This window comes from Toxorhynchites rutilus, chromosome 2 (genome assembly GCF_029784135.1).
Source record: "Toxorhynchites rutilus septentrionalis strain SRP chromosome 2, ASM2978413v1, whole genome shotgun sequence".
In the NCBI taxonomy this organism is placed as follows: Eukaryota; Metazoa; Arthropoda; class Insecta; order Diptera; family Culicidae; genus Toxorhynchites; species Toxorhynchites rutilus.
In genome coordinates, this window is record NC_073745.1 from 325,255,351 (window position 1) to 325,282,234 (window position 26,884).

Below are 26,884 nucleotides of genomic sequence, written 5' to 3' on the forward strand. Positions count from 1 at the left end.
ACCACGAATGATTACAAATAAATCAGTAGAATTGGCGCGCGATGGTATTATATGAACATAACAAAATATTGTGTTAACTAAAAAGTAGGTGGAATAACCGAACGAATTTAGTGTAATTTATTCAACATGCCTTTCAAGAGATCTGCTATGCGTTATGGTCACATTGTTGGCTATACCAGTGTGGCATACCAAGATGATGGGAAGTAAGTGAGATCGGGGTAAACGGTCGATTGGTATTCATTCTAAAAACGAACTGCTATTCTTCCCAGGCGAATCCTCAGTATCGGCCACGATGGCGACATACGTATCTGGGATGGGGTCTTTGATGATGACCCCCATACCACGTGTGTGGCGGAAAATGTTTGGGCCCTGCTACAGTACGGTAACCGGGTTTTGATTGGAAATGATTTGAACACCGTACAAGCCTACACGTATCCCGCGCTGGAGAAGGATGGAATTGATTTCCGGTTCACTGCCTTTGTTACGAGCATTGCACGGAATGCGAAATTCATAGCCGCTGGTTCGGAGGATGGAAGCATCAAAGTGAAACCGGTGGATGGGGGAGAAGAATTCGAGTTCGGTGGTTGGGTAGGTCCCGTGCTCAGTATTAGTATCAGCGCGGGGAATTTGTTGGCTGCGAGATGTGGTGATGGAAAGCTAAGAGTGTGGGATCTGAACAAGAAGGAATTACTGAACACAGTTGAAGATTTGCGTAAGGTGAAAAGTTTCGAAGGGAATGCCCATATCGGTAAGAGCTTCAACTGTAATTGTTTAATGAAACATAATCAATTGTTATTTTTCAGCCAGTTCAAGTTTTGAGCCAGTTCGCGGTAATGTTTTGGCGTATCCAAAAGGAGGAGAAATAATAATCGTCAATTCATCAACTTGGAAGCAACATAAAGTTCTGAAACATTCCAAAGTTTGCTCGGACTACACATATTGCGCCTTTTCCCCAAAGGGGGATTATCTTGCCGCGGGAACCGAATCTGGTGAAGTTGTCATATGGAATTATAAATCCGGGGAGCCGATGGAGGGAGAAATGTCATCCATCGATCAATATCCTGTCACGGGATTGTGCTGGAATCCGACAAACAATGGCGAATTGGTGATGTGTGATAATCAAGGGCAACTGGGGAACGTGACATGTACTTCGGAAGACGATGACGGCGAGATAGATGATGGAAATGATCTCATGACGATGGCCGAAAGGGAAGCAACTGGCGTGGAAGATGACGATGACGACATAAACGAAATCTACTCAAAACGTAAAGCATTTCCTCGTTTATTCCTTGCACAATAATTAGCAAAATCTCTGTATTTCAGATGTCGCGGGAGAAAAATTGCTTGCAGACGATTCAGACGATGAAAACAGTTTTTCAGTCAGCAAGTTGAAGAGTCAGTACACTACTAACGATGACGATCTGGTGAATGATTTGCTAGGTGCTGCTAAACGGGACGAAACGGATTCGCATCACGGTGCCGATAATGACGATGCGCACTCCGAAGCGAGTGATAGAGTTGATGCGCGATCCTATCCGATGCAGGGCCATTTTCAGCCAGGCTCAACGCCGGACCACTTGCAGCATCGCTATTTAGTGTACAATCACGTCGGGATAGTGAGGGGACACTCCGACGAGAAGGAAAATTCAATTGAGATTGAATTTCATGATTCCCAAAAGAACCACGGCTTCCATTTGAACAATTATCTGAACCACACAATGGCCGGTCTGAGTGAAACTGTACTGGCAATGGCTTGTCCCTCGAGTGCGGACAGCAAAGGAAGCAAGCTGGTGTGTATAAATTTCATCGCTTTTGGCAACAAGGAGTGGAGTAGCACTATGCCAGGAACGGAAGAGATCATTGGAGTGGTTGCTTCGGACAAAATCGTTGTGGTGGCTACCGATTCTCGATTATTGCGAGTTTTCACAGCAAGAGGAACACAGCGAGAGGTAGTGGCCATCCCCGGGCCGTTTGTGTCCATGGCTGCCTTCGGGGATCACATTCTTGTCGCTTACCATCACTCACCAGCGAGCGAAGATCAACATTTGAAGTTAATGATAATAACATGCGTCCGGTTCAAACTGCGTTGTCGTGAGATAACGCTGGCGCTATCCGCGGGAGCAAAATTGCAATGGTTGGGTTATTCTGACAAAGGTTCACCCGTCACGTACGATTCGGAGGGGATTATGCGTTTATACCATGCCACGGCCAACCTGTGGTTTCCTATTTTGAACGCAGAGCAGCACAGAATCGGCGCTTCCGACAGTCTTTTCATCATCAGGGTTTCCGAATCGATGCAACAGGCGCAATTGATCGTATGCCGTGGGGCTAAATACCCATTGACCAATCCACGCCCCGTCCCGTTGAGCGTCAAGTTCCAGCAACCGATGTGTGACGTAGAATCTGAAAAGGGAACCTTCGAAGAGGAACTGGTTCGAAGTATCTACTTGAAGTGCGACGAAGCCGAGAAAATTCTAAAGGAAACGGTTACTAAACTGTTTGCTGTAAGTTTTTGTCTTGCACAGAAATGATTACAAAGGATAATGATGGTACCCCTGTTTCTATTTTCAGATAGCCTGTCATTCGGAAATGGATCAGAGAGCTAAAGAGCTGATCGAAACTGTTGGCGACAGTCAAGTGCTACAAGTTGTGAAGAAATACGCTAACAAGATCAATCGGTTCCATCTGGCAGAGAGTTTGGAGCCCATGAAAAATGCTTTCGAAGAACAGGTAAAGTTCTTTTAATGCCCTTAATGTACTGTACATAACCGAACTGTCCAGTTAACACTTCGCTCTGCTGTTTGTTATATGCTGGTGAGGGACACAAGATGGACAATCAATTGAAGATGCTGTTTTGATTGCAATCTGTTTCTAGTATTGCTTCAACGATTTGCTTATTTTTAGTTATTTTTGGTGCATAAAGCATACGCGGTCGGTAAAGTAGATATTTACCATCTTTCATGTGCGGTCAAGTTGGTAATTGTGGCGCTCACGTCTATTGCAGAATTATGTAGATGCGACTGTCAGTTGCTATTATTTTTTTTTTGTTTTATTTCTACTTTTAATATTTGACGAAATCCATTGGCGTAAATTTGATTATTGACGTTGGAAAACTTCAATGCTTCTTTTAAAAAATGACTTTGAAAAGCCGAACAATTCGGTCCTATATCACAATGTGTGTGCTTTTATTGAAGTAATACTGCAGAAAAATTCACATATTTATGTGTTTCATTAGATTTTGTTATTTATTATTATTTATGGTATTTAAGGTAGGATTGGACGCTCTTGGATCGATATTTGGAAGATAAATCTTTTCCATTTCGATTTCCGTTTTTCTATCTTTGTACTCGAAAAAATCGCGAAAATCGAGGCAGCTATTGAGGGGCGCGACCTACTGCAAACAGTGACTAATACGATCAATTGAAGTGGATTGTGACAGTCGAAAGGATGTTTTATAGAACTGGCGCTAAAGATAAGATTTGTATTTCAATAAAAAAAAAGCAAAAAGTCTTCAGATTTTCTTAAAGTCTCTCTAATTCAATACCTTCCTTCCTTCCTTCAGATTTTCTAAAGATCGATTCTCTGGTAGATATTCAATTAGTGAATTGATCCCTTCGCCGTTTTTTAGGACCATATCGTCAAGATCGATCTTTTTATAAAGATCGCCCAATCCTAGATGTAGATCTAGCAGAAGCTAGGTCACAAGTTATATTGCCTAGTTATTGCTAGGCGCAAAACCCGAAGAAGGAGTCGTCCGATTTAAGCCATCTTTATTTTGTTGTATTCGTCTCTGCCCGTAGATCAATGTTATGGAGAGAAAAGTCGGAATATTTTCGGAAAACCATGAAGGAAGTTCGGAAAATTCGAAAAATTGTTTTCCCATATGTTTTAAAATTACATCATGATGAGCGTTGTCGGTCCATTCCATGTTTGTGCTATTGAAATTGTTCTTTGTCTGAAAGTGGAAATGGATTTTGGTGAAATAACGCACTCCTACATCTTCTATCTATATAAATAAAAATGTAAGGTCAAATGTGTTGCTAAGCGTAAAATCCGAAGAAGGATTCCGATCTGAGTCGTTGTTATTTTGTTATATTTGTCTTGGTCCATCGATCAATATAGCGGATAGAAAAATCGGAAAATTTTCGGAAAACTCTGAAGGAAGGTCAGAAAATTCGGTAAATTGAATATCCATATGTACGAAAATTACATCATGATAAGCGTTGTTAGTCCATTCGATGTTTGTGCTAACGAAATTGATCTTTGTTTAAAGGTGAAAACTGATTTTCAGGCGGAATAGCGCATTCCTATCAATATAAATAAAAAAGGAAGGCCAAATGTGTTGCTAATCGCAAAATCCGAAGAAGGAAGTTTAGAAATTTGTTCTAAAGAATTTATATCAAAAAATAATTCTGGCCGGGTCAGCTAGTTTTCAATAATAATTTTCAATTATTTTATTTGATTAAATAATGCCATGACGGTACATGATGATTGCCTGGAAAATGCAATTTTTTGGTCTTTTAAGTTTTTTTTTGTGACCTTTATACTGAGAAACAAAATAAAATGCCTTTGATAAGCATCAAAGTGAAATATGAAATTTGTATTCCCTGTTCTATCGGTTCTATATAGAATAAATAAATAAATTTAAAAAATGACATTTTAATTTTCGAAAATCGATTCTTTGGTAACGATTTAATTAAAGAATCGATTCCTGCGCCGTTTAGAAAATCTATTCGTCAAGATCGATCTTTTTCCAAAGATCACCAAATCCTAATTGAATCACCCTCCGCGCATATCGACTTAAAACCGAATTTATTACCCATTAAAGTTATACAAAATTTAATAAAATTGATGGTAAGTGGTAACTAATAAATTAAGGGGGACCTCGGTCTGGAAAATCGAAAAAAATAAATTTTTGTTTTTTGCATTTTTGAGAAGCTTATACCTTCATAAATGTTGTCCTAAAAGATTTTTCGATATTTGATATCGTTGGAAAGTTACAGCCAAAAGTATGAAGTCACCTCAAGGGATATAGTATTGCTGTACGAATTTTAAAGCACATTTTTCTCGATTTGGCTGAAATTTTTTATCAGCATGTAAAAATGAATTATCTAAGGTGTTACATAGCTGTTTTTTGCTATCACATTTTTTCGATATTTTAAAAATCGCTATTTAGAGATTTTTCATGAAAAATATCTAATTTTTAACAAAAATTGCCGTCATTTTGGCAATTTTTTGAATTTTCAAAACCCCCTATGTAACGCTTTAGGTATTGTTCTAAAGATTTAAAATATTCATTGGATTTTGTTCTACGACACTCCGTTGCTTCAGAACCGATACCACCAGCAAGGTACCGATTTTCAGACAGTATCTACGCATCCAGCTGTCACCAGCGTCATAATCATTATTCGTGCACTCAAAAAATGGAAAATACATCTTCAAATATACCTTAAACAATAACCAAAATACACGAACGCTTCACTTTATTCGTAACATCCGAAAAAAAATTCACGAAAATTCATTATGTTCCTACCTTCCAGACAGGGATCCCCCCTTAAGCAATCATTGAGTGTAAAAGCATTAACATATGGTTGCTTTCCGAAGCAAAATAATCAAAATTGCTGTTCGATTTTTCGTCGTAAATTTTCAGTGTTTTCCGGTATAAAATTGACAACGATGAAATCTGCCGATAATTGCTTGGGTTACATGCGTCTCCCAATATGAAAATAGGTATAATCCTACCAATTTTTCAAACAATACGGATAGATGAATTTTACTGAAAGCTTCCGAAAGGATCTGAGATAACGCAATGGAGTTATTTCTAACAGTGTCAGTTGAACTATTGTCGAAACCGCAGCTTTTATTGCGCACTAGCAGAATAACTCAATTTACAATTAAGCCAAAAGAATCGTATCAGAAATTCGTTGTAACTTTGTAGGACGGTTCATTGAAGAATCAACGTGAATTGAATATATCGCATGTTTTCGCATGATTGATCGGTAAATTTCATCATCCTTAACCAGCGCTATGGATTCAGTTTTAATAGATTTTTCGAAATCAACGTTTATGATTTTCCACATCTTCGCATGAAAAGTGTTCAAAAGAATACATAATTGGATTTTTTGTAATTTTCTCAATGAACTGAGTTTGTTAGATGTGTGTTTAAGAAGATCTGGAAGATGATTATCAATACAGTAGAACCCTGATCATCCGCGGGGTTATCGCAATATCGTTGGTTTATTTTTCAGAAAAACAAAACAAAACACTTTTGTTCCTAAATGAGTACTTTTAGGGTATGACATAAAAAATTCACTTGTGTAAATTTGTTTTACCGCGTTTTTTTCATCGATACACCCGGTTTTGACAGGTGGTTGTTTACATCCGACACAAACATAATTTTCGTAACTGTTTAGTCGACTTTTCGTGCGTAGTGACGTGTTTTTGACGTTGAGGAAGTTTCCGGAAAATGGATCGAAAGTAATTCATGGAAAATGGGTCGAAAGTTATTCGCAATACAGGTCCGAAATAAGATTGTGTGTGACTTCCCGATTAAGGTGTCTCAACGAAACATTGCTAAGATGAATTGGGTAAGCCGTTGTGGGTATAGAGAAACCCCATTCGGGCGATTGAACAAAGGTTGGATCTGAACCTTTCCAATCGCACTATTCGACGACGCTTGGTGTAACGGGATCTGAAGAGCTATTTCGCCAAAAAGCGACCGATTATCAGCAACATCAACAAAAAATTAATTCAGTTTGCGAGGAACTATGTCAACAAGCAGTTGGAGTTCTAAATGGGCGTTATTTGGTTGGACGAGTCCAAGCTCGAGCTGTTCAACAAGAAAAGGCAATTCCAAATGTGGCGGAAAAGCGACGAGTGCCTATAAGGCTGGCATCTACAACCGACTATGAAACACGGTGGTAGAAGCATCATGGTGTGGGGCTGTTTCTCGTTTCTCGTCCTGATTGCCGATGGTTACATCGACATATTGTGCGAGAACTTTGAAGAGTCCATGCAGAAAATAGGGTTGGAAGATAATTACAACTATCCAGCAAGATAATCCGAAGTATACTGCGAAGAAAACAGCAGCATTTTTCGGATAGGCCTAGATCAAACTAATGGCGTGGTCACTTCAAAGCCCCGACAAGAATTATATAGAGAATTTATGGGCGATTTTGGACAACAAGGTGGACAAAATTGTCGTTACGTACAAGCAAAACTATTTTGCTGCGTTGAAGACGGCTTGGGACGAGCTGAACCCCCAACACTTTCGAAACCTCGTGGAGAGTATGCCAACGCGTTGTCAGTTGGTTATCGAGACCAAAAACTGTCATATTGACTATTGATTCGTTATTCGTTTTTATTATTTTTTAAAATAAACCATTAATGGGTTTTTTTTATGTCACACCCTAAAAGCACCCAAATCGCAAAATTGTCATCTAATTGCCTACTTTTACGTAGTATAGGATGGAATACCGAAAACAGGTTTGAACAAACTTTTAACACTGCAATACTTTGATTTAAATTGGGGGTGGATTTTTTTGCGCCCATGCACCTCGTTTTTAGTAATTTATTGCGTTATCTGCGGTACCCTTGCCAGACTATTACGCGTATTATTAGTACTAATCTAGTGGCGACAATTATTGCAAATACCCTTTTCAGTTGAAAAAATACTCTGAGACATTGTTTTCTCGAACCTTCGATAGCTCAGTTGGTAGAGCGGTGGACTGTAGAGTGTTTAATTTTCAGTAATCCATAGGTCACTGGTTCAAATCCGGTTCGAAGGATACATATTTTTTGTTGAGACAACACAAAGTTGAGTTAGCATATTAAAGGGGGTATTCTAGTGTAGAGACACGAATTTCGGACGTTTTTTCGAGCTCCGTAAAAATAAAACAAAGAGTATTTTTACCATCCATTATATCATCTATCTTTTAACAATAAAACAAAAGTTGAACGGAGAAAAAATATTCATAACTAGAATAGTTAAGAGCTGATGAAGTGAGAGGGTTCAAAAAAAGTTGTGCCATGGCGTACACGATTCCAGCCCTTCTGGTTATCTGAAACAACCAAAAATCGAGCAGATTCTGAATCAGCAAAGATGTCGCTATCGCATGACTAGTCAAAAACATGTTTTTTTTGCAAAATGGCGGCCCTATGAAAAACAAAATGCGGTTTAAAACGTTTTTCCTTAAGTTTCCCGGTTTTTTTTTAAAATAGTAAAATTTTAAAAATATTATTTTTTAGAGGTTCATGCGATAGAGAAATGCCTGCAGATTGTATCCATATAATTTCGACATTAATCGGATCAGTAGGACTTAAGATATCGTGTACGCCAGTTTGAAAAAACTAGTTTTGAGAAAAACGCGTTTGAAGTTCATTGTTATGGCCGTAACGTGTTAGATACCGCATCACTAAAATGGCTCTAACTCAGTAAATAATAGGATTTTCGATAAGTGTTTTCTAGGGTATATTCTTGAATGCATAAACTACAGAAATATGACGAAATTTTTTTTTTATTTTTTTCAAATTTCTAGACTAGAATACTCCCTTAAAATAAATATCCCACAATAAATGAAAAAGAAGTTAAAGGCCGAATATTTATAGTTATTTTAAACACTTGGTATGTGACTTGTCAACTTAAAAATACGTATTCAGTAGATTTAAGATGGATACCCGCTAACCACCAAAAATCTACTAAATACGTATAGTTACACGAAAATTCCTACCTATTTCAATTTTAACATAAACAAATTAGGAGGGTCCCGTCCAAGGCGCAACCGCATTGTCAACATAGATCTACGAACTTATGAATGCAAAGCCTTCAATTCAATTACTTTCGATATTATCTAACAATCGAACAAAATTTTGTATTAAACTCCCTGATGCATGATTTTGTTAAAACATTATCGTGGCTTGGAGAAACATTCATTCTACCCAAAATCGCAAAATTACACCACTCTTCCTTGGTTCGACCTTAACAACAATCAATAAAGTCTGGTTCTCACCCGTCTTCGGCTTGGTCACATTTTCTTTAACCACTCTTATTTTATTGACAAAACAGAACAAACTCTCATCTTTACTCTTATGAGTTCTTGCTACGTTCTGCTTGTCAGTGAAATCGTGAACGCGTATAAGCCCAGATCCACCTTTAAAGTACATGGCGAATAAGTTTGTAATGTTTTGGATAGAATTGATTTTTTTCCGTTTTTGGGGTTTCTTTTTTGTATAAATAAAAAATCCCGAAGGAGGAGTGCAACCAGACACTTTCGTACCGGGTGCGAGAGCCACTGAGTATATCCAAGCCCAAACTTTAGCTGTGTTGTTTTGAATGTTAGAGACTTTAAACTTTTGCAGTTCATTCGTCTCTTAGCCTTGAGATAGGCCCTTGTGGGTAGCTTAAACTGAACTCTCCATGTCTTTTTTTTTTTTTTTTTTTATTAAATCGTTTATTTTTACAGGCTCAGTTACATAAGTTTAAAGGAGCCGAACTCCTATCTGTATTGTTACAAGTATATATAATCATTTTTCATTAATTCTAGTGTTAATGAAGTAGAGAACCGATTACTCGCGGTTTGCTCGAGTTTAGAAGGGTGACATTTTTTTCAGGAAAAGGAAGGGATATAAGGATATGTTGACAATGTTCACACTCACATTCGCACTCACATTCATCATACTCAATTCTTAAGCCTATCTTATATCTAACATGTATTTACATTTCACCTTATTCTATTGTTAGTAAGAAGGGATTTAATTTCTCGCGAAGGAAAAGGAAAAGGAAAATATAAGGATATAAGGACAATCACACACGAAGATCGATAACTTTTAAGAAGACGTATATTTGGGACATGTAATCAAGGTCTAACCGAGCCAACACATCTCTCACCGGCACATTGGGCTGTCTTCCTCTGGCCCGAAGAGAGTTTTCTAAATTCGATCTGGCAACAAGATACACCTCGCACGACCAAACAACGTGTTCGATGTCGTGGTAACCTTGGCCACAAGCACAGATATTGCCATCGGCAAGATTAAAACGAAAGAGTAGCGCGTCTAACGAACAGTGATTGGACATGAGTCGAGAGAAGGTGCGAATAAAGTCCCGACTCAAGTCCAGACTTTTGAACCATGGTTTGAGGCTAACCTTAGGGATAATCGAGTGAAGCCACCGACCCAATTCATCTTCGTTCCACTTACGTTGCCATTTAACGATGGTATTTTTACGGACTAAAGAATAAAATTCATTGAAGGCGATTTGACGCTGATAAATATCGCCTTCAATTGCACCTACCTTTGCCAATGAGTCAGCCCTCTCATTACCCGGAATTGAGCAATGTGAGGGGACCCAGACAAAGGTAATGACATAACAGCGTCTGGTTAAAGCACTCAAAATTTCTCGTATTCTCTCAAGGAAGTACGGCGAGTGCTTTTCCGGCCTCACTGAACGGATAGCTTCGACAGAGCTAAGACTATCCGTTACAATGTAATAGTGTTCAACAGGTCGTGAGGCGACGCTGTCCAGCGCCCAGTGTATCGCTGCCAATTCAGCAATATACACTGAGCAAGGATTCTGAAGACTGTGTGAGGTGCTAAACAATTCGTTGAACACTCCAAATCCTGTGGACTCATTCATAGAGGACCCATCAGTAAAGTACATATTATCACAATTGATACGCCCATATTTTGCATTGAAGATCGTAGGAACGATCCCCGATCGATGATAATCTGGAATTCCATGGATTTTCTCCTTCATGAACAGATCAAAATGTACAGAGGAATTGATGTAGTCAGGAAAACAAACACGGTTGGGAATATACGAAGAAGGATCAACCTGCATGGAGATGAATTCATGATATGAAGTCATGAATCCAGAATGAAGATTTAGCCCGATCAGCTGCTCAAAATTTCCGATCACCAATGGGTTCATGACCTTACACCGGATGAAGAACCGAAGAGATAATAAATTGAAGCGATCTTCTAGTGGGAGTAGGCCTGCCAAAACCTCGAGACTCATGGTATGCGTTGAGGGCATACATCCCAACGCGATACGGAGACAAAGATACTGAATTCGCTCGAGTTTAATGAGGTGTGTTTTGGCAGCTGATTGAAAACAGAAACTGCCATACTCCATCACTGAGAGAATAGTTGTTCGATACAACATTATAAGATCTTCTGGATGGGCTCCCCACCAGGTGCCGGTAATTGTACGGAGAAAGTTTATTCTTTGTTGGCATTTTTTACTCAGATACCTAATATGGGCCCCCCAAGTACATTTGGAGTCGAACCAGACCCCAAGATACTTGAATGACATAGCATGAGTGATTGGTTTACCCAAAAGTTGAAGCTTTGGTTTTGCTGGTCTATGCTTCCTAGAAAAAACCACCATCTCTGTTTTCTCCGTGGAGAATTCGATCCCTAGCCCAATGGCCCAGGTTGAAAAATTGTTCAATGTATCTTGTAAGGGTTCTTGCAGGTCGGATTCGTTTGATCCTACGACAGACACTACTCCATCATCTGCAAGTTGTCTTAGGCTGCAATTTTGTGTAAGGCAATTGTCGATGTCGCTTACATAGAAGTTGTACAAAAGGGGGCTTAAACATGAGCCCTGAGGGAGGCCCATGTAAGAGACCCGACTTACTGCCGAATCTCCATGAGAAAAATTCAAATGTTTCTCACAAAGCAAGTTATATAACATATTATTCAATAGAGGCGGTAGACCCCGAGAGTGTAATTTGTCTGACAAAATCTCTATTGAAACAGAATCAAAGGCCCCCTTTATGTCCAAGAATACTGAAGCCATTTGTTTTTTTTCGGCGTAAGCCATTTGAATTTCTGAAGAAAGCAACGCAAGACAATCATTCGTCCCCTTGCCCCTGCGGAACCCATATTGTGTATCTGAGAGTAAGCCATTCGTTTCAACCCAACGATCAAGGCGAAACAATATCATTTTCTCCAAAAATTTCCGTATACAAGACAGCATTGCTATTGGGCGGTACGAATTGAAGTCGGACGCGGGTTTTCCGGGTTTTTGAATAGCTATAATTCGCACTTGTCTCCAATCATCTGGAACAACATTATGCTCCAGAAACCGATTGAATAAATTCAACAAGCGATGTTTCGCCACATCAGGGAGGTTTTTCAGCAAGTTGAACTTAATTCTATCTGTTCCTGGAGCCGAATTGTTACAAGAAAGGAGAGCAAGAGAGAATTCTACCATCGAAAACTCGGAATCAAGATCGCACCTATCTTGTGGTATATCTCGAACAATTTTTTGCACAGGAACGGAATCGGGACAAACTTTCCGTGCAAATTTAAAAATCCATCGATGTGAATATTCTTCGCTTTCATTCGATGAAGAGCGATTTCTCATGTTTCGAGCCACTTTCCATAATTTTTTCATTGACGTTTCTCGTGACAAACCTCCCACGAAAGTTCGCCAATAAGCACGCTTTTTCCCTTTGATCAAGTTTTTAAATTGATTTTCAAGGTCCAAATACGTTTGAAAATTCTCAATGGTTCCACGTTTTCGAAAAGCTTTAAATGCGTTCGATTTATCCTGATAAAGCTTGGAACATTGGCTATCCCACCATGGATTGGGAGGCCTTCGACGAATAGTGGAGCCTGGGATGGGTTTCGTTTGAGCGCGAACCGCGCTGTCATAGATCAAACGAGAAATGAAGTTATACTCCTCCAATGGAGGCAAACCATCTCTGGAATTGATGGCTAGATCAATCGCGTCCGCATATTTTTTCCAGTCAATGTGTCTTGTGAGGTCATATGCCATGTTTATAGATTCAGAAGAACTCGACCCAATGGTGATGGAAATTTTGATTGGCAAGTGATCACTACCGTTGGGGTCCTGGATTACATTCCACTTGCAATCTAACGATAGTGAATTCGAGCAAAGCGAGAGGTCAAGAGCACTAGGGTTAGCAGGAGGTTTAGGTACACGTGTTGTTTCCCCAGTATTCAAAACGGTCATATTGAAGCTGTTACAAAGGTCATATATCAACGATGAACGATTGTCGTCGTACTGTTCCCCCCAGGCAGTTCCGTGAGAGTTGAAGTCTCCCAAGATCAATCGTGGCTCAGGAAGGAGTGAGCACATGTCAACAAGTTGCTTGCGGCTAACCGCAGCTCTCGGAGGCCAATACAAGCTGACAATACAGAGGTCTTTGCCTCTGATGTTTGCATGACAAGCAACAGCTTCGATCCCTCCAATAGGTGGAAGTTCAATTCTAAAAAATGGGTGGCACTTATTAATCCCCAATAGTACCCCTCCGTATCTGTCATCGCGGTCCAAGCGTATTATATTAAAATCGTGGAAAGAGAGATCATTTTGAGAAGAGAGCCAGGTTTCGGACAGAGCAAAAACATCACAATTGAATTTATGAATTAGAAATTTGAAAGTATCCAATTTAGGGATAAGACTACGACAATTCCACTGTAAAACAGTGATATCTCCGACCTCTCTATTTAAATTAGACATCAAGAGAGATAATCATTGCAAGAAGGGGCCATGTTTGCATCAATTGCTGCAAAATTGTCTTTAACACTGGAAGCATTGAGATGACAATGGTTCTGATGGAGTCGGAAACGTTAAAACACGTGAAGATTTGATCCACAAGGTCAGTCAACTTTATAAATCCCGATTGGGAAGTTGAACTAGACGGAAAAACAGGGACAGTTGGGGTTTTTGATGTCCCCTCGAGTGCTGGGCCGTTCAAAGGTGAACCATTCCCACGGAAACCAGGAGGAACCTGATTTTGCTTGTCCGCTGCACTCGATTTTTTAGACATGCTAACAGGGGGTATAACCGGTGGGGCTTGTCCTTGAACTTTGGGAGTGGTCACATTTTTGCGCCGGGGATTCCCTTGGAAAATGAACGGTGTGCCCCCGTTAGCTGTGTCCGCTTCCATTTCGTCAACGGGCAACGTGGCGAAGACATTTTGTGTGATGATTGGTTGTTGTTGTTGAGCCAGTGGAGAAGCGCCCTTTAAAATATCCGCAAAAGTGCGTTTTGAGCGTTCCTTCAAAGAGCGCTTCTGTTTCTCCCAGCGACTCTTGTAAGTTTCACAAGCTGAGAGCACGTGTGGGGATCCCCCGCAATATGGACACTTATGCTCAGTCGCACTGCAGGATTCCCCCACATGTTGCTCTCCGCAAGTTGCACAGCGCTCCTTGTTGGCACAATAATCTGAAGTGTGACCAACTGACTTGCATTTGTTGCAAGTCATGGGCTTTGGCACGAAGAGTCGCACAGGCAGTCTCAATTTGTCCACCATGACGTAGTCAGGGAGGGCCGTACCAGCAAAAGTTACTCGAAACGAGTCTGACGGCGTGAATTTCGTTTTTCCCTCTTCTTGGGATACTTTACCTAGTTGGCGACTGTCCAAAATTTTAACGCCCACCAAAGGGAGTCTTTTGAATTTACCAACTCCTTCTTTTATCAATTGGCACGTCAGACCCGTTTCAGTTACCACCCCAGAGATTTCTACGTCATGGGAGGGCACGTAGACACGATACTCTAGGGTGAACCTCTCGTCGATCACAACTGCATTTGCGTGTTTCCGATCACTCACGACAACACGCAGTTTGTTCGGCCTAACCTTAGAGATTTCGACCACGGAGGAATAAAATCTTGCCAGATCTTTCGAAACCTGAATGACATTAATAGATTTTCCTTTAGGTTTGGGCCGGAAAAAAACAACCCATGGACCAGCTCCAGGTGCATCGTCTGGATAGACCTTGACACGAGGAGAGGAAACAACTGAGGGGGAGGACGAGGTCGATTGTTGAGCGGGAGCGGGATCAGTAGGACTGGGAGGCAAGTTCGGGAGTTGAACGGAAGCGGGAGATGGAGGGGGCGAAGAGGAAAAGTTTGCCAATTTTCTTGAGGGGGGCTTGTTGAGGTTAATTAACTCTTTCTCTGAAGAGACATCTTCTGAGGGGGGAACGCGTTTGAGCGACTTCCCAGCCCCCGATGTAGCTAGTGAGGAGGAAACAGTAGTTTCAATCTCCATTTCAACTTGACCTTCTGCCATTACGGCAGATATGAAATAATATAATTTTGAATTCTTCTATCTTCCTAAACCTAATATATATATTATACCTAAATCGCACACCAATGCGAATGAAATGAAACGGTGTCCCAATCGAACCGCGTGGCAATCGCTCGGTACAGCTGCAACGGTAAATCGCACCACCACACGATGATGGAATCGATGACGATGATAAAGCACACACAGCGATGATACGGCACACGCACCGCGCCCGCGGTGGAGAACTTCTTCCTCACGCTGGTTGTGATTGCTGCTCTTCTCACTCGCGCAATAAAGAGAACCCCGTTAGGGCGAAATAACTTCACCAGCCACTGATAACGGTATAATCTCCACTATATGATAGACGCGAACAAATTTGCGACCGATGTCTTCGGACTGCGCGAGCTGAATGAACTCTCCATGTCTTGAGAAAGACAATTTTCATTCCCGTTCGAACGATGTTAATTTGATGACCACCAAAATGTGTGTTGCAAGCAGGGTGCATTTTAACACGACTAGTTGTCATCTTCTCTCTTAACGATGGCCAATTCAATTCTAACAAAATGTTATTCTAATTGACCTGACGAATGAACACAAATTAACCTCTTAATTCAACCCGACTACAATCCGCCACTACTACTCCACTCTGACATGTACCTCGTTACCCGCGTACACAATCTTATTTCAACGTCCATATAAAGTGAAGCAAAAACTTTTCTTTGCAAAAAAAGGACTTCACAATTTAACGATGAAGAATGAACTGAGCATAGAGCGACGTTAGAACAGTGACGAGAGGGCCCGAACGATTGTTGATTCATGTTGAAAGAGAAACTGCTGGAAGAAGCAAAAACTCATTTCCAATTGACTGGGAAGACCGATGGCTTCATAGTTCCCTGTAGGATTGGGCGATCTCGGATCGTTTTTTAGAAGATCGATCTTTTCCATTCCGATTTTCGATTTTTTGGATCGATCTTTTGTACTGGAGAAAATCGATTTTTTTTGCTCTCGAGATTTTCGATTTTAGAAAAACTTTTTGTAGATTTGTCTTCCAGTATAAATCGATTTCAATCTCACTGAAGACCACCTATTTTTTTTTTCCAATGATAATGTAATCACTTCCGTACAAATGCTGACACAGACAAAACTAGCGGCAGCTACTGAGGGGTGTACTGTAACCAGTGATTCATAGGATCACTGAACTTAATGTTGACATCATTTCCAGGCGAACGGTTGTTTTTTAGAACTGGCGCCAAAATCAAGAATCTGCCTCGACTACATGACAGACGTATTGCACGTTTGTCTTTTATGGGATCGTTGTCTGTTGAGTTCTGGGCAGACACCAGTTGTTGAATTTCTAATAATGCTGCAACTAATTTATTTAACAAAACGACTCCCTTCGGCACAAGACGAATGCCCTGGAAAATGTTTTTTTTGGACTTTAAAATTTGTTGTGGCCCCGTCATACTGAGAAAACGAAAAGAATGGGAGGAAATAATTTGGATAGGAAAATGGATAGGGATGGACATTGAAAATTGGGAATTTGGAACACTTGCTCAAACTTCACGCTTTGGTCGCGAACATATACCCTGTTTAAAGAAAAGACGACACTACTATAGAATAAGCAAGTAAATTGAAAAAAAAAACTTTTTATTTTTCAAAGATCGATTCGGCAAAGAGTGATTCTTTGGTACCGATTTAATTAGTGGATCGATCCCTTCGCCGTTTGGAAAATCGATTCGACAAGATCGATCTTTTTATGAAGATCACCCAATCCTAGTCCCCTGACTATCCTCAGTGGAATATGATGTTGCCGATCCCTGGTTGCAAGATTCAAATGTTTAGCATTTCGTGTCGATATTGGTGTTACAAAAATAGGTCAGAGTTTTCTAGTGTTTAAGCCTTCGATAGCTCAGTTGGTAGAGCGGTGGACTGTAGAGAGTAAAGATTTCAGTAATCCATAGGTCACTGGTTCAAATCCGGTTCGAAGGATAATTTTTTGTGTCGTTTGGTAGCATTTAGAGATTTTATGTTTTATAGTTCCATGTTCCCTTTTTTGACTTCTCCACATGAATTGGAGTGCCGCTCGGCCACTTAGCAATGTTTGCAAGGAGCAGGGCCTGGAATGGAGGGTAAACCATTTCTTTGGCGCAATAATTGCAACATTTGCATTTGCAGTAAAACAAATCACTGAAGATTCCTTCAGTTTTATTTGACGTTTGTCATGTCAGCCCAGTTAGCGAGTGAAATTCGATAGCTCGAAAAGGCCATTCACAACATTGTGTAAAAACGAATCGCGGTTATTGTCGAATACGATGAAGTGCAAGTTTTGAAAAAAATCAAGCTGTGAGATGCTGCGGTTTCAATTGAATGATCAGTTCGAAATGTTTTCAAGAAAAAATATATATTATAATATCGTTGAAGTACAGGGTGAATATTTAGGCGTGAAAAATGATTGCTCCGCTAGTGATCTGTTCGATGAAAAGGGTTTAAATTAAATTCTGCGTTCGATGTGTAAATTGGAAATTCTTATTAAAAATTCCGCTTGCTTCTTCGTATCTCTACGAGAGTGGTCATGTAAAGGCAAGAAACAAACTGGACTCCGTAGACGATTTGGTCGGTGTTAAGTCAGAGGGAACAAAGTCACAAAATTAAAAATATCGAGTAATGGATTGCATTAGGTTAAACATTTCGTTAGCTACATATCACATTTATCAGATTTGGATGTATCAAAATTGTTTTGAATGATCACCGAAATTCTTAACAGTAGGATTGGGCGACATTTAGAAAGAAAAGATCTTGACGGATCGATTTTCCAAACGGTGTGGGGATCGATTCACCGATTAAATCGGTACCAGAGAATCGATCTTTGCTGAATCGAATGCCTTTTTCCAATCTATTTACTTATTCGATATAAGTGTTGTCTTCACATTAAACAATGGATAAGAAATTCATTTTTTTTTTCAAACATGAAAGGTATTTCATTTTGATTTTCAGCATGAAGAACTATTGTATTGTATTGTAAGTATTGTATTGTAAATTGTATTTTCCAGGACATTTATCTTGTACCGCCATGGAGTTATTTAATTGAAAATTATTAGAAATTCAACAACTTATATAATCATCCAGAACTATGCTGACAATAATCCCATCATATACCATGCTATGCGTCTGGTATTTAGTCGAAATCTTGGTAGGAGTCCCAGAACTAGAAAGAACGCTTCAGCTGGACCGACATAATGACCAAGCTTACTAAAGATCGATCTTCTAAATATCGATTCAAGATCGCCCAATCCTACTTTACAGCACTAAACTAAAAAAACTGATTTTAAAGAGCATTGATTTTGATAATGAAATTCAATGAATTGTAAGCGTTGTTAAATAACGCAAATGGCAATGAACACTATACAACTGAAACACCAAACTAACAGCCAAACAATCGGGAAAATGTTGAAACTAGAGATGGGCAAAACGGTTCATTTCAGTGAGCGGCCCAGAGCCGTGCGCTCAATGAAAAGAGCCGGAAAAGAGCTCAACGGCTCTGTTCAAGAACTGGTTTATTCGGATATGTAAAGAATGGAAGACGTAAACAATAAGGTTTAAAACAAAACAACAGTGCAGAGAAAAATAAAAATATTACTTTACTGAAGTTTTTCTCTGATATATTTCCATCACAATGATCTTCTTTATTTTTTATTTATAAACATTATCTTTTCAATGTTATCTGATGAAAGTCTACTACATCTTTCACTGCAAACTTGTTTTGCTTTCGGAAAAACTCGCTCACATGGTACTGAGAGATAGATTTCCTTTCATTCCACCAAAATGAAGGGTCGCTTAGTCTCAGCAAATGTGGTTCGGCTAAATGTTTATCTACAATAGATGTTGGATCATGTGAGGATCGATGATTGCCAACCAAAGCAACAAACTCCTCCCATACAGATGACAGCGCTTCATCACTAACGATTTGTGGTAGTTTCGTAGGTGTGTATTCTATGGATGTCATTTTTAGCATCCTTATCAACGACTGGTGTGCATAGTTGTACTTTCTGTTGTCCCCAAAACCTCGCTGCTTGAAGCGAGGATCTAGCAGTATTTATTAGGCTACTAATTCGTCTGACTCAAGAATTGTAGATCGCTTTACCAGCTCCGAAATCAATTCATACATAGATTTTTTTATAATCACTAGAACTGATTTCACTTGATCCATATAATGTTGATCATGTCGAATTATCAGTCGGGAGAATATAGCAGTTTTCGATAACGACACAGTTTTCTCCCCGTTTTATATCCCAAACATTTAAAAAAAAATCGAATGGAATGTTTTCATGATTAACTGTATTATATTAGTCAAACCATTTCGTTCGATACCCATATGCGGGTTGGATTAATCATAAATAACTGTGATTTACTAGTCAAGTCCGTTCATCTGAAACTCATATGATGGGGTTTTCAGAAGAAATGTAGTCTGCCATTTCGTAAGGGTCGCCATTTTTGATTTACATTTTTCATAAATAACTGTGTTCTACTAGTCAAGTCCTTTCATTGATGAGGTTTTGGCAAAATATGTAGTCTGTCATTTTATAACGGCCGCCATCTTGTATTTCCATTTTACATACATAACTGTGTCCTACTAGTCAAGTACTTCCATTAGATACCCATATTGAGGGGGTTTTGAAAAAAATAATCCTCTTTCGCCATTTTGGATTTACATTTTTCATAAATAGCTGTGATCTATTAGTCAAACCCTTTCATTTGATACCCATATTGATGGGGTTTTGACGGAATTAATTGTCTGCCGTTTTGTAACGGCCGCCATCTTGGATTTCCATTTTACATAAATAACTATGTTCTACTATTCAAGTTCTTTCATTAGATACCCATATTGAGGGGGTTTTGAAAAAAAAATACATATTTCGCCATTTTGGGGTGGCTGCCATTTTGGATTTACATTTTTCATAAATAACTGTGATCTACTAGGCAAGCCCTTTCATTTGATACCCATTTTTTTTTAATCTTTATTTGAGAGGTTTTCAGCCTCCTGGGCTGGTTCGCCTATTTGATTCCCATATTGATGGGGTTCTGATAAAATTAGTAGGCTGTCTTTTTATACCGGCCGCCATTTTGAATTTCCATCTTGCACAAATAACTGTGTCCTACTAGTCAAGTCCTTTCATTAGATACCCTTATTTATGGGGTTTCGAGAAAATATGTAATCCGCCAAAATTTACAAACATACAAACAGTTAAATGAAACCGCTTAAAAAGCAGCATGGGAAACATATATTTTTTCCGCACTGCCGCAAGCCACGGTTCGTCAGAACGAGCGTACGATAGACGATTCTTTATCAATAAGCCGGCTCTTAAAAGAAACACGGTTCTTTTATGAACCGTAGTTTTCAAATGAACGGCTCTTGAATGAACCGCGGTTCAAAAAGGCTCATAAAAGAACCGTGGATCTTTTTTGAACTGTGGTTCAAGAGCCGTACACATAAGAGCCGTTCATTTGAGAGCCGCGGCTCATTTTTAAAGAACCGTGGATCGTACGCTCTTTCTGACGTATCGGCTGAAATGAGTGGCTCGTGAGCGCTCGCCCATCTCTAGTTGGAACCCGTTGTTTTAAACCAGCTATACTCAACCTGCGACCCGCGGGCCACATGTGGCCCGGCAGGCTTTTCCGGTTGGCCCATCTGGTGTTATTTTATTTTGAACTATTTTTAATGTGTAACAATAACGAAAACCTATGAAATCATCTCCTATTTTTTACGTAGGGCTATATCTTTCAGTAATGGTGCAAAATCAGAAAACAGAACACGGTTTTATGAAATAGAAATAGAAAATGCAGCGTTTTTTAATTTATCGAGTATATACAAGCTATTCGCGATTTCACAACATTCATGATTCAGAGTTTAGTTTAGTTTTCCAAATAGGCTTTTTTTTCAATGTTAAAGCCGAATAAATTGAAGTTTTAAAGCCTCTATAATTCGAACTTGCAGACCGCAGTCTTTCTCAATACTGATTTCAGACAAAGCTGATTTGTTCGATAGAAAGGATAAATGAAAGACTGGTATCCACATAGTGATGTATGTTCGGTGGAGCACTGTGTTGATTTTCACGCCGTCTGGTGGAGAATGTTTCTTTATTTTTGCACCACATCATTCTTGCATCGGTACTGGAGTGCAAGTTGAAAATTTCGAAAACGATATGTAACATTTGGGGAGCAAGGATTAGAGCGTTAACATCTCTTTGCCGGTTGAGAGAAGTGGTATTACAATTACTTTCAAAAGATAAAAAGTGTATAAGTGATGTTTGTTAATTATTCACAGCTTTAAAAGCCAACAAATGAAATCACAAAAATCTATAAGTTTTGGTGAAATCATAAGAACTCAGTAGATGATGCATGTCGTCGGATGGCCGTGGAAGTAGTATAAATATCGTGCTTACCCTGGCTGGTTCCAGTTTCTGTATTGCTACCATGTTGAACAAACGTGCAGAGCTTGCACAAGTTAAGCATAAAAAATATTAAAAATATAACCAAATAACCAATAAAATAACGGTATGAAAACCAACATGGTGCGAGTTTTCATACAGATATGTGGAGATTGTTGCGTATAATTGAATCACACGTACAAATTGTTGAATTTATGGTGGAAGAGAGATTCTGTAAATTTGGAAGCGTGTTCGGATTTATTGGTGTAATGATGATGATGTTTTGAATTATAGAGGCTCTCTCAGATTCTCAGACTTCCTCAATTAATACGTCTCTAGCCTTAAAAAAGGCCAATTTGGAAAACTAAATAAAACATTCGGCTTTGACAAAGACCATTTGGAATGCTGCCGCTGTCGCTGCCAAATGGTCACTAGCAAGATGACTAATAAATCGTGAATGATTAAATGGTGACATTCCGATCGATCAAATTATTTTTCGTGAATTCGAGTGAATTGTTTCAGGGTTTAAAATGTCATCAAAGTGCAACGCATTTGAAGCCGGGTGTGAAAAAGCTATTTTCAGCAGTGAGTGCTGTGTTCTTCTGTGGAAACTGGAAGTTTGCGAAACATTCGCAAACAATGAAACCTCTCCCTCACTGAGAGCATTCATTCAACGGCCCTCAGTGCTACCAAATATTTGTGCTAAAAAGTTTCATTCTTGAATTACTATAATGTTTGTTTTTCGGCATTCATAATTCCTACGTCAACAATGCGGTCGTGTCTTAGACACAAGCGGCCCGCGACACCATGACTACCACATGTTTGTGGCCCATCTGAAAAAAAGGTTGAGTACCGCTGTTTTAAACAAATGCACCCTTCAGTACTACAAAACGCTGTGGTCTGTCTGGGTCCTAATCACTTTGGAGGAACGCATGCCAAAGTGATTTCAATTGTTCACCAAATCTATTTCCTTCGTTGACTTGTCAGAATAACACCGAATGATTTATTTGTGTCCAACATGAAATTAATCGTAACCAGTCTTCGGAAAGCAACGCGGTGTTGATGTGCAACTTTTTGTTTTGCACCCAGTTTAACTCGCACTCCTTGCGCACACCTGCGCCCGGACGAATCAATGCGCACCGAAACAAAGTTGAAATGTTTTGTTTCAACACCGTTCGCTTTAAAGTTCGAACATCCTTTCTGCATCGTATCCTTACACCGGTGTATATGCCCAATTTTAAACCGCGCTCGAATCTTGTTTGTCTGCTTTGCTTTCTCTGTTAAGAGGGTGCGTATGGGGACGCGCTGTTGTTTTTATGTTTTGCTTAGAACGAACGAAGACAAAGCGGGCGCAAGAATTTGATGTGTATGTGTGTGTGTGTGTGTATAGAATGAGACGCGCATCACACAAGTGAGAATTGTTTAGTATCTGAGTTCTGCGCCGGGTACATTTAGCGCTGTCGTGCCTCTGAATTTTGTGCTCTTCGCACCAAGATAGAATAAAAGTTTTCTTTGAGCGCGCGCCGATGAAAATTAAACACAAGCGCAGCGCTGAATTTGTTTTCTGAAGACTGATCGTAACATATCACAATTTTTTTTCAACCTCATAAATCAAAATTACGGATTTTTGAAAAATGATAAGTTTTGTTCAAATGTTTGCACAAATTGAAGATGGAATAATTTTCGTGCTGGTCACTGTATTTACTTTTGTGCTAAAACGAGTGAGAGGTGAGAGGTGAAAAAGCATATTGTCAAATGAATTCATTATTTTGAATTGTAGGGGAAATGGGGGTAAGACGGACATGTTAAGAAGAACTTCGATTGTATCTTCGGAAACTCATTTTTTCCAAAACTTAAAAGCAGTTTCTTAATGTTCAATATACTTGTTTTCGAAATAATTGGCTAAATGTTTTATGAAAATTTGTTTTTCCATGTTTTTTACTGAAATTAAAACAAGCCGAAAAGTAGAACATTTTTATCAATGCGGTATAATAGACATGTAGTGGGGGGATATGGACAGGTTAATAATATACGAAACGTAGAAGTTTATCGCTCGCGAGAGGAATAATTTCGCACTCTCTCAGTGTTTGTGTGTCTAGTAATCGAAATAGAACAAAAAGAAAGCAATATAAAAAAGAGTTGAATATTATTCCCTTCACTTTCCATCATGCATTGGATGTGGTTATGGATGAGATTGTCCATTTCAACCAGTGCAATTACAGTGCAATTACAGTCAACTCTCCCTAACTCGATATCCAAAGGGACCATCGAGTTAGGGAGGTATCGAGATACAGAACATTTTTTCCTAATTTTTTTTATGTCTTAAATTGTCATATATTAGGGTAAGTGTCCCAATTATGGTATTAATTTGAATTTTTGATTCATTTTTGATTATTCCCTTAAAGTGAAAAAACACCTTTCTCATATAAAAAAAAATTTTTTTCCCAGAATATTTCAGGAGGTGATAGACGGTTATATTTCACGAAAAAAATCCTTCTACGCATATGTTAGAATTTCAACGATGACAGACTTATAGACCTTTTTCTTTGTTTCGGATTCTGTTGGCTCAAACTGACTCTACATTGAAAAGTATGCTCCGTAATCCGATTTTGTTGCTTTCATTTGAAAGATGAGAAAATTTAGTACAGGATATAGTAGTGGAACATCTAAATTAGTGGATTAAAATAACTTTTTTGAAGTGGAACATTAAAAAGTTTTTTTTTTATTTGTAATTATTAATTTTATCCTAAAAATTCATACTAAACTTGATTGTTTCTATCAATTAAATTAAAGCTGTATAACCTCTCTACAATTTGTTCTTTGACGAACAAACTTCTATCTCTCTTAATTTCGCTGCAATATCGATATAAACAATTCCTGATGAAGATTCAATCAAAATCTTCAAAAATCGCAATTTTTAATCCACTGTACTTATAAAAGCCACTTAAATTTCACCTTAATGCTGAAAGGTTAATTTTTTTTCTTGAAATTATTCATATTTGAATTATAAAAAAAAACTGTTTTTTCAAACTGTATACAATCGAGTCCTAAATTTTACATAATCGAATCATATATAATCGAGTTTGTATACAATCGAGTCCGACTTGCACGAGGCACTAGGTAAACAAAGAAAATATTGATTAAGTATGTTACTCAAACTGAATTGTAACGATCACGCAGGAACTGTTCAATCACAAAGAAATGTTCGAATAGTTTCACAGGAACATTTTCAGTTGATTTCAATATTCCGGACATATTCTTCAGGTTTGATTTAACGTTCGAATTAACATCTCAATAGAACTACTATCTTCAGCGTTTTTCTCAGGTTTTTCAACACTTTCTAGTATATCGGTATCTGGCATCAGATCACGTTTTGGTCCTTTTTGCACTAATTATTAAAAGACATTGAGCAATCGAACGGTATTGTACCGTCGACATCGCTCACGACACATTAATTATGCCAGCGGAATATCACTCCCGTCCATGTTGGTTGTGCTTTAAAGTTCGGATTTCCCAGTTTCTGGACAAATTCTCAAGCCATATCCCGAAGAATAGAAGAGGGGTAAATAATTTTGTCTAGCTTGACAAGACAAAAATTCATTGACCGCTCCAACTTCTCGATTCTGACCAACCTTATATGCTTTTGGTCTAGATACAATTTTCCATTCCGATTCCATTTTTACTTTAGTTTGAGTAGTGTTGATACCGCACTTTGTGCAATACTGAAATTATTTGCAGCTTCAGACCCCTTCCGTCCATATTTTTCGACCTGCTCGATGATGCTCAAACCTTGCGCAATGGTTAGCGTTTTGATTGTTCGCTTGAAAGGTTTCTCGTGGTTTTCCATACTTGAAAAGAAATTGTTTGATGACACGAACACTCCGTCTTCACTTACAAGGGCAATTGAAATCTGAGGTAATAACGCACAAAAACATGTACGCGAAAATCAATCGAGTTAGGGAGGTGAAAATCCATGGAAAAATGAATCAAAACACATCGAGTAAGAGAGGCATCGAGTTAGGGAGGTATCGAGTTATGGAGAGAAGAATGCTTGTAAAATCGAAGGTGCCATGAAATCCATCGAGTTAGGGAAAATATCGAGATACAGAACATCGAGTTAGGGAGAGTTGACTATATTTCAATAATTTAAATTCAAAACTTACGAGGAAATTTACTTTTCCGTACACACCTACGTTTCTTAGATCCAGGAGCATGAATTATATCGAAGCCGAAAAAAATACATCCACACGCGGAATCCTTTTTTGATTTTCGGTTTTTGTTTCCCTATTCCACTTTTGATCAGTATTCATTGTCGAAGGTGGTTTAAATATTATAGAATAGCATGTAGAAGGGTTTCCCATCAACAGAAATTTGAAATTCATAATGCAACTATACAAATCAACCACCTGTCCATTACACTACCACTGTCCGTCTTACCCGCGGGTCCCCTATTCATATTTGTTAGCCGATGTTTACTCGCGCATTCGAAATGCTATTGTTAATTTCTCCCCTCGTCATCGACCCTTCGATAGCTCAGTTGGTAGAGCGGTGGACTGTAGAGTACGAACGATTTTCAGTAATCCATAGGTCACTGGTTCAAATCCGGTTCGAAGGATATGTTTTTTTTTGCAAATTTATCATCCTTTATTTTCCACAGGAAAGGGAAGAGGAAAAACAAGAGCTGGAAATTGAAAGGGAGGATGCTGCTATGGTGAGAGAACTGCAGCACATCAATGCAGAAGCGATAACCAAGAAGGACGCCACCCCTGAAATTGTAAGTAGCATATCATGTTTTCTTCCAAATTGCGCATCTAATTCTTTCAATTGCATCCGATCCAGAAACCATTGTCCATGTCGAAAAAAGGAAATCCCTTCAGGAAGAAGGGCAGCGCATTGAAGTCAACACCCAGTGCGTCCAATCCGTTGGGTCATTTGACCGGCAAAGCTATTGGATTCAGCTCACCGAGCTCCACCAATGGTGGATACCACGATGGGAATGAATCGGCGAACATGAGTGGGGCATCCTCGATGTTTACTGGTGATGAGAGCGGAGCCACGGCCAACAGCGAAAATCAGTCGAGGGGCAGCAACACCCCGTCGGGGATGAAATTTATGCCGTGGTTCGAAATCAACAGGAGACAGCTGAAAGGGGAGAATCCCGATGCCACCGATCAGGAGCTGATCAAGATTGGTTTGAAACAGTACAAGGCGCTGAATAGCTTACCGGCGTCACGCGGTGAGACGGGTGAGAAGCGAAAGCTGGAAGATTCCGAGAAAAGCGAAACCGGAGTGTCCAAATTGGCTCGGTTCGGTTTTGTTAAGAATTAAGAACGAATTGTTGTGTAATATAAGAATAATGTTAACATTTAAATGATTACAAACCCCACAAAGTGCTTCGATAAAGGGTGGGAAAACGATTAA

The 26,884-nt window shown here is 39.2% G+C and overlaps 1 protein-coding gene and 3 non-coding genes across 4 annotated transcripts; all 4 read left to right on the forward strand.

Moving 5' to 3' along the window:
* On the forward strand, nt 1–26,884 carry LOC129767821 (WD repeat and HMG-box DNA-binding protein 1). The gene is made up of 7 exons (XM_055769046.1): nt 1–203; nt 270–748; nt 804–1,265; nt 1,324–2,504; nt 2,572–2,730; nt 26,121–26,237; nt 26,303–26,884. Exons 1-7 carry the CDS (start codon nt 127–129, stop codon nt 26,789–26,791), a joined length of 2,964 nt encoding a protein of 987 aa, XP_055625021.1. The 5' UTR covers nt 1–126; the 3' UTR covers nt 26,792–26,884.
* Nucleotides 7,697–7,787, forward strand: Trnay-gua (transfer RNA tyrosine (anticodon GUA)). Its single transcript is given in 2 exon segments — nt 7,697–7,733; nt 7,752–7,787. It is a non-coding gene; the product is annotated as a tRNA-Tyr (tRNA).
* Nucleotides 16,937–17,027, forward strand: Trnay-gua (transfer RNA tyrosine (anticodon GUA)). The gene is given in 2 exon segments: nt 16,937–16,973; nt 16,992–17,027. It is a non-coding gene; the product is annotated as a tRNA-Tyr (tRNA).
* Trnay-gua (transfer RNA tyrosine (anticodon GUA)) lies at nt 25,986–26,078 on the forward strand. The gene is made up of 2 exons: nt 25,986–26,022; nt 26,043–26,078. It is a non-coding gene; the product is annotated as a tRNA-Tyr (tRNA).